The 12,965-nt window shown below is 38.4% G+C and overlaps 3 protein-coding genes and 1 long non-coding RNA gene across 5 annotated transcripts in view; 3 read left to right on the top strand and 1 right to left on the bottom strand.

Moving 5' to 3' along the window:
• The first annotated feature begins 1,002 nt into the window (after positions 1 to 1,002).
• On the top strand, positions 1,003 to 4,868 carry LOC127979213 (uncharacterized). Its single transcript, XM_052584536.1, has 7 exons — positions 1,003 to 1,705; positions 1,808 to 1,879; positions 2,139 to 2,210; positions 2,852 to 3,048; positions 3,373 to 3,450; positions 3,547 to 3,645; positions 4,133 to 4,868. Exons 1-4 carry the CDS (start codon positions 1,006 to 1,008, stop codon positions 2,968 to 2,970), a joined length of 963 nt encoding a protein of 320 aa, XP_052440496.1. The 5' UTR covers positions 1,003 to 1,005; the 3' UTR covers positions 2,971 to 3,048; positions 3,373 to 3,450; positions 3,547 to 3,645; positions 4,133 to 4,868.
• Positions 3,128 to 8,367, top strand: LOC127979579 (uncharacterized). Its single transcript, XM_052585117.1, has 6 exons — positions 3,128 to 3,146; positions 4,133 to 5,339; positions 5,479 to 6,562; positions 7,572 to 7,644; positions 7,747 to 8,308; positions 8,355 to 8,367. The coding sequence occupies exons 1-6, from the start codon at positions 3,128 to 3,130 to the stop codon at positions 8,365 to 8,367; spliced, it is 2,958 nt and encodes a 985-aa protein (XP_052441077.1).
• A 169-nt stretch (positions 8,368 to 8,536) lies between these two features.
• Positions 8,537 to 9,849, top strand: LOC127979245 (uncharacterized). The gene is made up of 3 exons (XR_008158762.1): positions 8,537 to 8,819; positions 9,321 to 9,464; positions 9,575 to 9,849. It is a non-coding gene; the product is annotated as an uncharacterized LOC127979245 (long non-coding RNA).
• An 874-nt stretch (positions 9,850 to 10,723) lies between these two features.
• LOC127979215 (uncharacterized) overlaps positions 10,724 to 12,965 on the bottom strand; it is a 143,377-nt gene continuing 141,135 nt past the window's right edge. For both annotated transcript variants that reach the window (XM_052584538.1, XM_052584540.1), the window contains one exon: positions 10,724 to 11,065. The gene's annotated coding sequence lies outside the window, so the exon portion shown is untranslated. The remainder of the gene's footprint in view (positions 11,066 to 12,965) is intronic.

The following is a 12,965-nucleotide window of genomic DNA, read 5'->3' as shown; positions in this document are numbered from 1 at the left end:
AACTTTTCTCATTCATTCTCTATGGTAGTGCTTAACACTACGGATGCAATATTCTTTTGGCCACACGTACACTTCATGGCGCTGTTTCGTCTTTTCCGTGGCGGGTAATTTAAGAAGTGTAGTGTCATCGGAAAGATATTTGTTTACCGAATTGTCAGATCAGTAAACTGGTTTTGTACAACAAATATTAACTGTCTAAACTACCTTAAGACAGATATTACATATGGTGACTGCTGTTTTTAAATAACGCGATTAAGCTGACAAACCAAGAGTAAGTTGAATGCTATACTTTAGCAATAACGTTACTAACTTACTGTATTGCATAGACATTATCATTAATATATGTTATAATTTAAATTGCATGTATAATATCATGTAATCGTATTGTTAATTGTGTTGAATGGTTTGAGACGTTAGGAAACAACAACAAAAACTATTATAAAAATACAGTAAACCAAACTATTAACGTTATAAAGATAAAACTCAAAATACAGCTGTTATTTTATAAGAGTATCTTTGTTTGTAAAGGTGAATGTCTCATCATTGATCTCTTACTAGGTACTTAAAATGCTTAAAAATATATATGTTAACAGTGCAGTATGATGTAATACTTATAATGTAATTAATGTATATTACACACATATGACATTAAAATTACAAAAAAATGTGTGTGCAATTTAGTGGTATAATATATGAATAACATTTTATTATGACAAAATATATAATTAAACACAATAATAGTCTGTGGAAAAAGGATATGGTGAAATATATTAAATAAAAAAGGTTATGTTTTCATGGAATTTATAGAGAAATAGATACATTTATTTATTTATATATTTATTTAATAAATTATTAATTACATTATTTAATTATTTCAGAATAAACGGTTACATTTAATTGATGTTTTATTTATTGATATATATAATAGAAATGTGTTAATTAATTAAGTGTGATAATGCAACAGACCATTATCACTAATCAGCTCTTTGTGTACAGCACAGCAGGATGAAGGTGAAGGTGATCTTCCCAGGCAAAATTAAAGTGTGCTTCAGGAAAGGACCAACTGGATATCTGAGACAAGATCCCTCAGATGAAGCCAAGAGGATCAAAGACAACCCCAATCTCCAGGACAAATCAGCCCCTCAGGGGGAAGACAAGGTCAAGGAAAATGCTCGCTCTGTTGTCTTCATGAGAGGAGGAGATGTGTCAGACAGACAGGAGGTGCTGGGAGAGTATGTGCTTCAGTTTGGAAAGTACAAAGGCAAGTCATTCCGGTGGCTGCTTGAGAATGATGTAGGCTATACCATGTTCTTGACTAAGAAGGTTGAGGACGAGGAGAGAGCCGGACAGTTTAAACCAGAGGGTCCCAAGAAGGACAGCCTACTTTCATTTCTTGACTACAGTAGAAGCTTCCAGGAAATCAAGGACCTCATAAAGTATTTATCTGGAAGATCAGTGGCACCACCTGTAAGAAATGAAGATGACAACTTGGTTGGCTTTGGGATTAATGCAGACAAGACTTGGTGGGATATTTGGGAGAGCAGAGCAGATGGATATGCTGCATTCATCCTCCAGAAACAGTGTGTTCCAGGCAGCAAAATGTATCGGCTGCAGCAATACCTCACTCAGAAAAAGAGACAGCTTCAGAGTGTTTCAGAGGAACTTGCTTCCTCTGGCCTTGCAGCATCTGCCTCTCATCCTCTAGGTTTGTTGACAGTACAGTTGAGTATATATTAGGTCAAACTGAAATATGTAAATGTGGAATGACATATGATTCGCATCTTTGCTTTTATACTTTGTTTAACAGAAATGGAGGATGATGAAGAATTGGAGAGAATGATGCTTTCTATATCCCCATCAAAACTCCAAGGCCAACTGAGTAAGATAACCTCACACAGACATAGGTGCACCTGCACACACACACACACACACACACACACACACGGACACACAAACAATATTTATTGTGGTTGCTATATCCATCTTTTTCTAAAAGTACACCCATACAAATGTGAACTCAGAGTACTGCTGTAAAAGAGCTTAATGCTCAGTCAATTTTCCCTGAATAAACAACAGTTCATGATATTTATAAATATTCTATCCTTTCATATCAATCTTTGGTTTGTTCTTTTTAATAGAAGTGGAGGAGGGTGAAGAATTGGGTAGGATGATGCTACCCGCATATTCATCTAAAATTCCAGGCCAGCTGAGTGAGAACCACATACATGCCCGAACACACATACACTTCAATCCTCTATATGCAACATCGGGTCCCTAATGAACAAATAATTGAAAATATGGGATACCCAGAATAATCAAATATCTAACTTAATACAAAACCAATAGTTAGGATTAATTCCTAATTATAAACGATATATATGTAATAACCATTTGAAATTGGAGTCAGATTAAGCGTGCAGCTAAAGTAAAATTGAAAATAAATAAAAAAAATTAACTGAAATTCACAGGGGCACTGAAAAGACATACACGCATAATACCTTTGCTCAGGCCATTGGATTCCGTCGTTGGGCCTACAGGTCATGATCCTGACACATTGTTATTCAGCGTTAAGATGGTAAATGTTTGGGATGTTACAATGTTTCTGCGCTGTGCACAAGTTATTGGAGTCCATATGGCCAAATGTCCTCAGACTGCACATTGGGGATGATTCTGACATCAATCAGGATTATCCATCCAACATACTAACAAATAACTGTTTGTTTATTAGGCTTGATCAGGCAAGTTCTACCGCCTGTAAATTGTTTTATTAACAGGAAAGGCTTTTATATGCCATTCTGTCTGTTTATGTTATAACTGCTTGAAAGTTAAATTATCTCCACTATGCTTTCAGGTTCAGAAGTTGTTGGAGTCCCAGTGGTCAAAGGTCTTATTCTACTGCATACAAGGGATGATTCTGACATGAATCAGGATTATCTGTTCTGCATTGATTTGTTGCTGTTTGTTGTTTAGGCCATGTTCAGGCCTGTTCTTATTCTTGTGTTCAATTGTTCTACTAACATTGAAGGCATTTATATCTCATCATTGACGGTAAGTACAGAGTTCTTTTTTTGCATGTTTTTTCCATGCTTTACTTAAGAGGATTGGTATGTACATGATTTAAAGAGTAATGCAGAAGTACAGCAAAAGTACAAATATGTATTAATTTGGACTAGAAGGATGCATCCCATTTGATACATGAAGCTGTAGTTTACTCATGTAATGTAGACCCATTCACATACCTCACCCCTAATATTATAAAGAGTCTTGACGTGTTCTATGGGTTTGCATGCATTTACATTACTATTTATTAAGACATTTACTAAGGGACAGTACTACAGGGTATTTGAATGACATTACATTTTTCTGTGTTAGGGAGGCGTAAACCACCAGCAACACTCTCAAAACCAGAACGGCCTGATGAATATAGTGCTACTGCATCTCCATGGTCAGGTTGGTATATGGGCGTGTAAACATGTCGACTCTACTGTATGGATATGCCTGTTCCTCATCAGTGTTATTTTTTTTCACCAATTCCATTCACTCCAGTGACGGTTCCTTTGCCAGTATCTCCAGAGTTGCTTGAATTATCTATTAGCAAGACCACATTGGCTTTGAGACCAGCGCAGGAAACCGTGTTCTGTCAGTGTAAGGACTTAACATAATTTTACATTACATACATTTACATTTAGTCATTTAGCAGACGCTTTTATCCATAGCGACTTACAAATGAGGACAATGGAAGCAATCAAAAACAACAACAGAGCAATGATAAACAAGTGCTATAACAAGTCTCAGTAAGCTTAAACGCAGGGCTTTTAAATAATAGAAGAATAGAATAGAGCAAGGTAGTGTTAGAGGACTTTTTTATATAATTGTACAATAAATGAAAAGAAAATAGAATACAAAAAGATAATTAAGATAGATAGTTAGATTTTTTTTTTAGTATAGAATAGTGTAGAATAGTCAGTGCTAAAGTTAGAGTATCAAATAATGATGGAAGAGATGTGTTTTAAGCCGATTCTTGAAGATGGCTAAGGACTCAGCTGCTTGGATTGATTAATTTTAAAGAGATTTAACATTTTGACAAATGTAATGCTCATCTATGATTAATGTCACCCATGTCATCCTGCAGCCCTCCTCCCAGTGACCACTGCACAGTCTACAACCTCTACTCCTCCCTCAGGACCCCCTGCAGCTGCTGGCCAGTCTTTCTCTGGAATCCCTGCAGCCTCTACTGGGTACCCCTCAATTCAGCTGGAGGAGAATCATGCTGTTCCACCACTGCCAAGCTATGAGCAGGATGTGAGCCGATGGCACTGCTCTCAACAGCAAAGAATCTGGATGAAAACAGAAATGGAAGCCTTGGGACTGTGGCCAGGTTCTAGACCGGTGAGACATCCAATGAACATGATCTCCTTGTGGCGTTACCCACCTCAGCCTGAGCTTATTGATCCTGTCTATGAGCTGCCATCACCTAAATACTTTCAACTTCATCCATTCTTCATTTGGAAACCAGAGCACACCATTATGGAAAGAGTCCGCAACAACTACACTCTGCCATGTCTGTACAGCTGTCCGAATCCCCACGTTGTCTCATCAGGAGTTGGACGACCCCGTGTCATTATTGGTACAAGCAGCCAGTACTACATTCTGGCCTCTCGGCTCAGCTGTAAAGTCTGTAAAAAGTACTGGTTTGCAGACAAACCCCAATGGATGGACATGCTGCCGAGTCGGTTCTGCAACATTTTGCCAGCTTTTCTGACGCACAAGAAGGCCATATGTAAGACTGTGATGGATGAGTTGCGGCGTACAGGAAAGTCTCCCAATGATATGGCCAATCAGTTGAATGAAGCTCTCCACCTCAGGTATGAGCGTGCTCACCTGGCTTACTTGTCTACTGTTAAGAATGTGCTGGATGGAGACAGTGGAATTTACGGTCAGCAGACCATCACAGGGGCACTAAGAGCAACAAATACTCCTGCCTCATTTGGTGAGTATGGTGATTTGGTCGGCTGGTGTGGAGTAACAGTTTCACCCCACTATTTGGTTGACTGCCTCATTCAGGAGTACCATAGGCAGGAGAGCACACTCAATCTGCTCCTCCAAGGCACATTTGGACAAGCCTTAAGGGCTGACCATACCCGCAAGGTGGCCCGGAAGGTTGTGCTTGCATCAGGTACTATGTCATCCTATGCTGTGATGAATGAAAACTGGATGATCTTGTCCTGGGTGATGCTGCAGTCTGAAAGTGATAAATCCCTGCAGCCAATGTATGAGGGGCTGTCTCTTCGTTACATTTCTGCAGGACTGCCGAAAGCCAACTACCAGTGGGTTGACAGGTAAGAACCAGCCATCACATTTTCCTTCCCACCTATATTATATTTGTAAAGTAAACAAAATATAGTAGAGCAAATACATGTATCCTATATATTTGAATGTTTAATATTTTAAATATACTTCTCTTTGTTTGTGGAACAGAGATTGCTGTGCTGCCTTCAGGATCCCAAACCCTGAGCCCCGGGAGCACCTCCTCTGGGATTCTTGGAAGACCACTGAGGCTGTAGTGGCTGCGGCAACCTCTGGGCATCTCATCAACACCTGTGCCTCCCGCGAAAAATATAACAGCGACATCAAAATCAAGCTGGACTTGTTCCACTGCATGCGGCGGTTCTCCAGAGAGTGTGTGTCAGAGCACCATCCACTGCACAGTGCTTTCTGCAAGTTTCTGTCAGCAGCTTTTAGTGTTGTGGACCAGACGGACCTACAAAGACTGAAGCAGGCTTATGTCTTCTGTGGGATAGTGCCTGCAAATCCAACAAAGCAGCACATCAGGGAGCACTGCCGCACCAGGGTTCCACACCCCAAAGAGCTACTGGAGAGAGTGGAGAGCGTTCTCCAAAGATTCTTTTTAGAATGTGATCCTGATGGTGTGCCACTGTTCAAACCATCGATGTTGAAGGTGTGGAGGATTCAGCGAGTCCACATCCTCAGAGGCTGCCTGAGTGACCCAGAGGTTACAGATGGGATCCTCTATAGGCATGGTGGAACGGTCCAGCTGAACCATGTGAAGGGGGAGGCGGCAGCTGTACCTGTGTGGATCCCTGTGAGAGGCACTTCTCAGCAGGAGGGGTTCCATTTCCATCAGGCCAGATGGGTCACAGGCACTCAGGTATCCACAGAACTATTCCAGGCACAGGGCATGATTGGAGTGGCTCGTTGGAATTTCCAGCGCCTTGTAGACCTGAAGCAGCCTGGAGTGAAGCTGCCTGCAGTTTTTGATCCTGTGCTGATCATGGAACTGAACAAGCTCTCAGACATGGTGACAGGCCAGGCCAAGTACCCTGCCTTACTTGTCTCACAGACAGACACCAGAGAAAGGTTTGGACTGCAGTATGTGGAGCCTGGTTGTCGTCCTGTCCCCCTAGACTGGGCCAAGCACAAGTCCCAGAAGGTACCTGTTGCAGGGGAGGGAGAGCATCAGTCCTCAGAGCCGTCTGCTCTCAGTGAGAGATTCCCACCTGATGACCCACCTGAGGAGGTGAGGGAAGAACACTTTGCTCAGGTAAACTTGACTGTTGTACTTACAAATATCCTCACTCACTAAAACACAAAATGTACACTGCTGGTTTTTGGACGACAAGATTTTTAAATGTTTTTAAAAGAAGTCTCTTCTGCTCGCCAAGGATTCATTTATTTACAGGAAAAACAATAATATTGTGAAATATTTTTACAATTTAAAATAATGTTTTCTATTTGAATATATATTAGAGAGAGAGAGAGAGAAAGAGAGAGATTTTTTTTCATCAAAGTTGAATCTTCAGTATCATTCCTCCAGTCTACAGTGTCACATGATCTTCAGAAATCATGAAAATATACTGATTTGCTGCTCAAGATACATTTATTATTATTATCAATGTTGACAACAGTTGTGTACGATTTTTTCAGGGTTATATGATGAATAGAAAGTTCAAAAGCAGCATTTATCTGTAATAGAAAGTTTTTGTAACATTATCACTACCGTTCAAAAGTTTGGGGTCAGTAATTTCTTTTTTTTGGGGGGGGGGGGCAATTAATACTTTTATTCAGCAAGGATGCATTACAGTGATCAAAAGTGACAGTATAAACATTTATAATGTTGCAAAAGCTTTATATTTCAGATAATTGCTTTTCTTTTAAACTTTCTATTCATCAAATAATCCTGATTTTTTTTTTTTACACAACTGTTTTCAACATTGATAATAGTAATCAGAAATGTTTCTTGAGCAATAAATCAGTATATTATTCTGATTTCTGAAGATCATGTGACACTGAAGACTGGAGGAATGATGCTGAAAATACAGCTGCACATCACAGAAATAAATTACACTTTTACAGATATTCACATAGAAAACAGTTATTTTAAATTGTATAAATATTTTACATTACTGTTTTTGCTGTTTTTTGGACCAAATAAATGCCTTGGTGAGCAGAAGAGACTTCTTTTAAAAACATAAAAAAATCTTACCATTAAAAAAAAAAATTATGAATATGTAATCACTGATTGTAACCCAAATGATTACCCTATGCTCCAGGATGACATCTTTGGTGTGGCTTCTCTTGGCTCACAAACAATGATCCAGCCTTTGCAGCCCACCAAATTAAAAGGTAATTCAGTTCACATCTTCATCCCTTAATTATTCCTTTATTTATATGAATACTAACAGATATTTCAGAGATAAAAGTGAAAATGAGTTTTCTCTCCTTTAGATGAGATGACACCACCACTGCCCTTTGCTCCCTCTCCACGAGCTGCTCGCACAGGTCCCATCAAGGCAGGCGGTCTACTTTTTGTCCTGGACCATTTTCGGTGGACAAAGCCCATGAGGGATTCCATTGATGGCCTTCTGGCAAAGTACCATGGGCAGAAAGACCTTCTCACCCAGGTGGATGCAGAGTATGCTGCCCTTGTGCAGGCTGCCTCCAGGGATCCCAATAGCCTCTTACACCCCACCACGAAACAGCATATCTCACGTTATGTGAAACACCTGGCCAAGATAACGAACAGAAGTTCATCCCTGAACACCAGTTCAGAGAAGCTCCTGGAGACCCAGAAGCTGTGGCATCACCTCACAGAAGGTAGTGAAACTGTAAGTGTTCCAGTGGTAACCCTCCCACCTGCCCCAGTGAACCCACCCAGTAATAAGCCCCAGGAGTTACCACTAACTAAGGGTGAGGTTGAACAAATGGTGAAAGAGATTGTGGAGAAACAACAGCAACAGCAGCCTGTTACAAAGAGGACACGGAACTGTCTTGCTTGTGGCCAGCCAAAGTCACGTTACCTTGGTGATGGGTCCTCCATTCATTTTTTTTATCAGTCTGGGGATGTGAAGTACTTTTACTGCTCTACAAAGGTACACCAGATGTATGCAGCGGAAGGCCTCACCAATCCTCGAATGCCATTTGCTGACTTTGCTGAAACACCTTTTTTTAAACGAGAGCTACAGGCCGCAAAGCAGCGTTCTGCAGAGACAAGACATGTAATAGAGGAGCGGAGAAAGAGAAAGTCCATGGAGCAGCATCCCACTGGTCGCCTCTGTAGGTTCTGCCACAAGCCACTAAAACAAGGCCCAGAGAGTCCACACATACACACTGGGTTCCCTGGTGTGGCAGGGAAATATGTCTATTGTCCTGCCAGAGTGTTTTCCTTATATCAGACAGAGGGGATGACTCACGAGATGATTTGGGGAGAGTTCTGTCAGTCTTCCTTTTATGAGACTGAAAGGAAGAGATGGGCAGCAGAAAAGGGAAAGTGACTGCCCTCATGTTTCCTGGTTTTAAATGTATGTTTTATAATTATAGTATCATAAAAATAGAACTCTTTATCTTGTTTGTTATGGATGTCTGTCAGATGCTGAAACCACTGTTACGTTCTTGCCTTATTTGTCTTTCCATTTGTTTGTACTTTAGAATGCCATGTTGACTCCATGCAGTATTGTAAAATAGTCTGCTTAACTTTTACTGTTATATATGCATCTTTTTTATTTCCATTTGTTCATTAAAATACCAGAAGTATTTGCCTTGTTTACATTGTGTTTCTTAACTCAAATGTTATTGCATGCTTTATTTTACCTTGCTCAGATTTGTAAACACTAAATATTAATAACTGTTACTATTAAACGTACATAATTGTACATAATTATTCAATTTAAAATACATTTTTCTTGTTTTTCCTGTGTTCTCCACAACTATTGGATTTATTATTATTGTTGTTTAATCTAAAATTATATATATTATGAATTATAAAATACATTTGATATATTTAATTTGAATCTATATTTCAGGAATGTTTAGATGAAGCATCCTCTGTCAAGACCCATCCTCCGCAGAGTAGGTCACCCTAAAGACGGTCTCAGTCCACCAAAACATCACACCAGACACTTTGACAGCGGAGGATCAAAGGTCAGAAGGGTTTCTTCCAGATGCAGGTAAATAAATTATTCATACAGGCACTTATGTGTGTAAACTGTCTGTCTCATATGTGCACATAACACCAAGACAAATATTGCAATAAAGTAATCCTGTTCATCTTCTGTAGAACACCACACCATCGGCCATAACTGCGTCCCTCGTTCAGCTCACACTGGACCCCTCAGAACGGCTGGTCTTCGTGTTGGACCATAGATGGACAGATCTGCTGAGAATTGCCCGTGAAGATCTCTTGGCAACGCACCATAGGAGCAAGGATCTTCTTCAACAGGCCGAAGGCTTGTTTTTTGTTGTTGTTGTTTTTCTATGTTTTCCACAACTTTAAATTGTATTATTATTAATATTATTGTAGCTGTTGTTGTTTAGTCTACAATTTTAAATTATTTAATTTATTTCCAGTTGTTAAATAAAACATCAGAAGAATTGGCCTTGTTTACACTGTACTTTAGTGTGTTAATTAATTGTATTGACTTTGTATTGTTATTTTATCTTGCTCAGTTTTGTAAACACTAAATGTTAGTAATGGCTAATATTAAACTCTGTAAATAATTATTTTATTTAAAATACTCTACCAGTCAAATGTTTTCCAGCAGAAAGATTTGTAATGTTTTTTGAGGAGTCTCTTCTGCTCACCAAGCCTGCCTTTATTTGATCCAAAGTACAGCAAAAAAAAGTAGCATTTTAAATATTCTTACTATTTTAAATCAGCTGCTTTATATTAGAATATATAGAGTAATTTATTTATGTGATGCTCCGCTGTATTTTCAGCATCATTCCTCCAGTCTTCAGTGTCACATAATCTTCAGAAATCATGAAAATATGATGATTTACTGCTCAGAAACATTTCTGATTATTATTATTATTGTTGTTGTTATGTTATGTTGAAAACAGCCGAGTACAATCTTTTCAGGTTTCTTACATGAATTGAAAGTTTAAAAGAACAGCATTTATCTGAAATGTATGTGTGTGTGTATATATATATATATATATATATATATATATATATATATATATATATATATATATATATATATATATATATATATATATATATATATATATATATATATGACCGTGGTATATGTATGTATGTATATATATTTTCTTTTTTTTTTTTTTTTTTTACATTTGGCCTTGTTTGAACTGTATTGAACTGTGTGTTAAGTTTTATTGATTAAAAAATGTATACATTTTGTTGATTTTCTTTTTTATTGATATTAAATTTTATTGACTTGCTCAGATAATACAATTCAATTCAATTCAAGTTTATCTGTATAGCGCTTTTTACAATACAAATCGTTAGAAAGCAACTTTACAGAAAATTATGTTTCTACAATATTTAGTAATAGTTTATTAGTGGTGACTGTCAGTTTGTGCACGTATGACAGGATTTGTAGAAAAATAATGCAAGACGTAGTCAGCCAGATGATGAACATTATTAATATTATTAATTAATAATTATTATATGATGCAGTCACACTTGTAGCAATAATTGTTAGTTCTGTTTGTTGATTCAGGGTTAGCATCATCTGGGGTCCTCTGAGGGTCAGCATCATCTCTTCTCAGGTGTTCTGGATCCAGACTGGAGCTTGTGTAAATCCTAGTTACCACGGGATGAAGATCCCAGCAGAAACAGAGAAACACATAGAGACATCATTAGCATAGCTGCTGATATGTAAACACTGAATGTTAATAACTGTTACTATTAAACATACATAATTATTTAATGTAAACATATTTTTATTGTTTTTTTCTGTTCTCCAGATCTTTATTTTTATTATATTTGTTGCTGTTGTTTAATAATCTATGATTATTTTATGTATATTTATTTAATCATTATATATTTTGGTTCGTTTTTCTTATCATTTTTATAATAAGTATATTACTTTACTATAAATAAAATGGATAACTTAATTTTTTGTGAGTGTTAGTTATATTACATATATATATATATAGGTTTTCTGTACACAGTTATACAAATATAAATAGATGTCTCTTTAAAAATAAAGGCCTGAAACGTCAAAATGTTCTTTTTAATAATTCACAATTTTCTATATTAAAAATAACTATTCCCTATTATAATGTATATGTTTCTTAAGATCGTTGCACATTTTGTACACCATACAAAAGAACAATTATTACAAGATTTATTTTATCTTTGTTCACAAAGTTCGTCTATTATATGTTAATCGTACTTAAAGTGTATCTAGATGAAAAAACGAAAACAAACTCATTGTATGGTATTTGTGGCCAAGACGGGATTCGAACCTCTAATTCTGTGTATTTTTTTCGCCCCGCCTTCCTTGAAATTCCTTCGTTCCTATTGGCTAGTTAGCGCTCTACACCTATCCGTGACTGGCCCGCGCGTGACAGGCGGAGATACTGTCCACTATACTAACGAGGAGCCGTGCATGCTGCCGTTTCTCCCCCAACTGACGGCACTGCACTGACATAACCAAACAATGCATGGCTTCTTCTGACGCAGACCCAGCCCTAGCACCGTAAAATTTCTGATGGACCCATCATTAGCTGAAGTCGCATAACACTTGGAACACTACCCGTAGCAGGGGTCATTGTTTGGACTCTTTTTTTTTTTTTTTTTTTTTAAATTGCGCTTTAAACAAAAAGTATTGCGTCAATGCAACTGAACAACATCAATTAGGAACACAGTGCGTCAAAAAGCAAAATGACAGTTAAAGGCATTTCGTTATTGAACTCTTTGATGACATCATTCAGCTAAGTTCAGTTTAAATAGTATCTGTGCAATAATTTGCAATCAAGTCAACGATATCGCTGTACATGAAGTGTCCCCAGCTCCGCCTGCCAGAAGCGACAGAGGCAAGAAACCAAAACTCGATCGGTGAAAGGATGGAGAAAAAACCGGGTGAGAAACCAGGCTCAGTCGGGGAGACAGTTCTCCCCTTGTCAGACGAAACCAGTAGATCAGCTCCAGGCTGCAGGAATGTCAGACTGTGCAGAAGAATCATCTGTTTCCTGTGGTCTTGTCCAGGTGGTCTTTACAAGGGATTTGTATCTGCGGCTCATCTAGTTGTCACGGTCTCCGCTGTGTTTCTGGGCCATAGAGGTCCTTTCTAGGTGTTGATCCACCATCTTCTCTGGATACGGACTGGATCCGGGTGACTGAAGCGGATACAGACTGGATCTGGTGGCTACGGTGACCTCGGAATAAGGGATTTCTTTAAAAGACTTTTTTTTTCATATAAGATTTTATCCAACTTTTCAGATAGAGGCATGAGAAAGAGATTGCCTTGATTGGGCTTTTGGTTATTATAGGCACTCTCTGCGTTTGACCACTTCGTGTTTATTTAGCCGGATGGGAAGGCAGCGCTTTCTTGTACGTGACGGGATGCAAATTCTTGAAGGCTCTCTTTAGTGACGGGTCCAAACAAAGATCTCATCTGCTCCTCTAGCCCTATCGGCGACTCGTGCACTTCGAGCCTTCTTAGTGACGGCGCAAGTTGCTGACTGCTGACTGCGTT

The sequence above is a fragment of the Carassius gibelio genome, chromosome B19 (genome assembly GCF_023724105.1).
Source record: "Carassius gibelio isolate Cgi1373 ecotype wild population from Czech Republic chromosome B19, carGib1.2-hapl.c, whole genome shotgun sequence".
NCBI classification, from domain to species: Eukaryota; Metazoa; Chordata; class Actinopteri; order Cypriniformes; family Cyprinidae; genus Carassius; species Carassius gibelio.
Note: the sequence above shows the minus strand (reverse complement) of the source record. Positions and strands in the feature narration are given on the sequence as shown.

Excerpts from the sequence above, each read along its gene's own strand:
- LOC127979213 (XM_052584536.1), top strand. The coding sequence starts at position 1,006 with ATGAAGGTGAAGGTGATCTTCCCAGGCAAAATTAAAGTGTGCTTCAGG. Across the intron at positions 1,706-1,807 it reads ATCTGCCTCTCATCCTCTAG|AAATGGAGGATGATGAAGAA; the intron begins GTTTGTTGACAG and ends TTTGTTTAACAG. Across the intron at positions 1,880-2,138 it reads AAAACTCCAAGGCCAACTGA|AAGTGGAGGAGGGTGAAGAA; the intron begins GTAAGATAACCT and ends TCTTTTTAATAG.
- LOC127979579 (XM_052585117.1), top strand. Across the intron at positions 5,340-5,478 it reads AACTACCAGTGGGTTGACAG|AGATTGCTGTGCTGCCTTCA; the intron begins GTAAGAACCAGC and ends TTTGTGGAACAG. Across the intron at positions 6,563-7,571 it reads GGGAAGAACACTTTGCTCAG|GATGACATCTTTGGTGTGGC; the intron begins GTAAACTTGACT and ends CCTATGCTCCAG.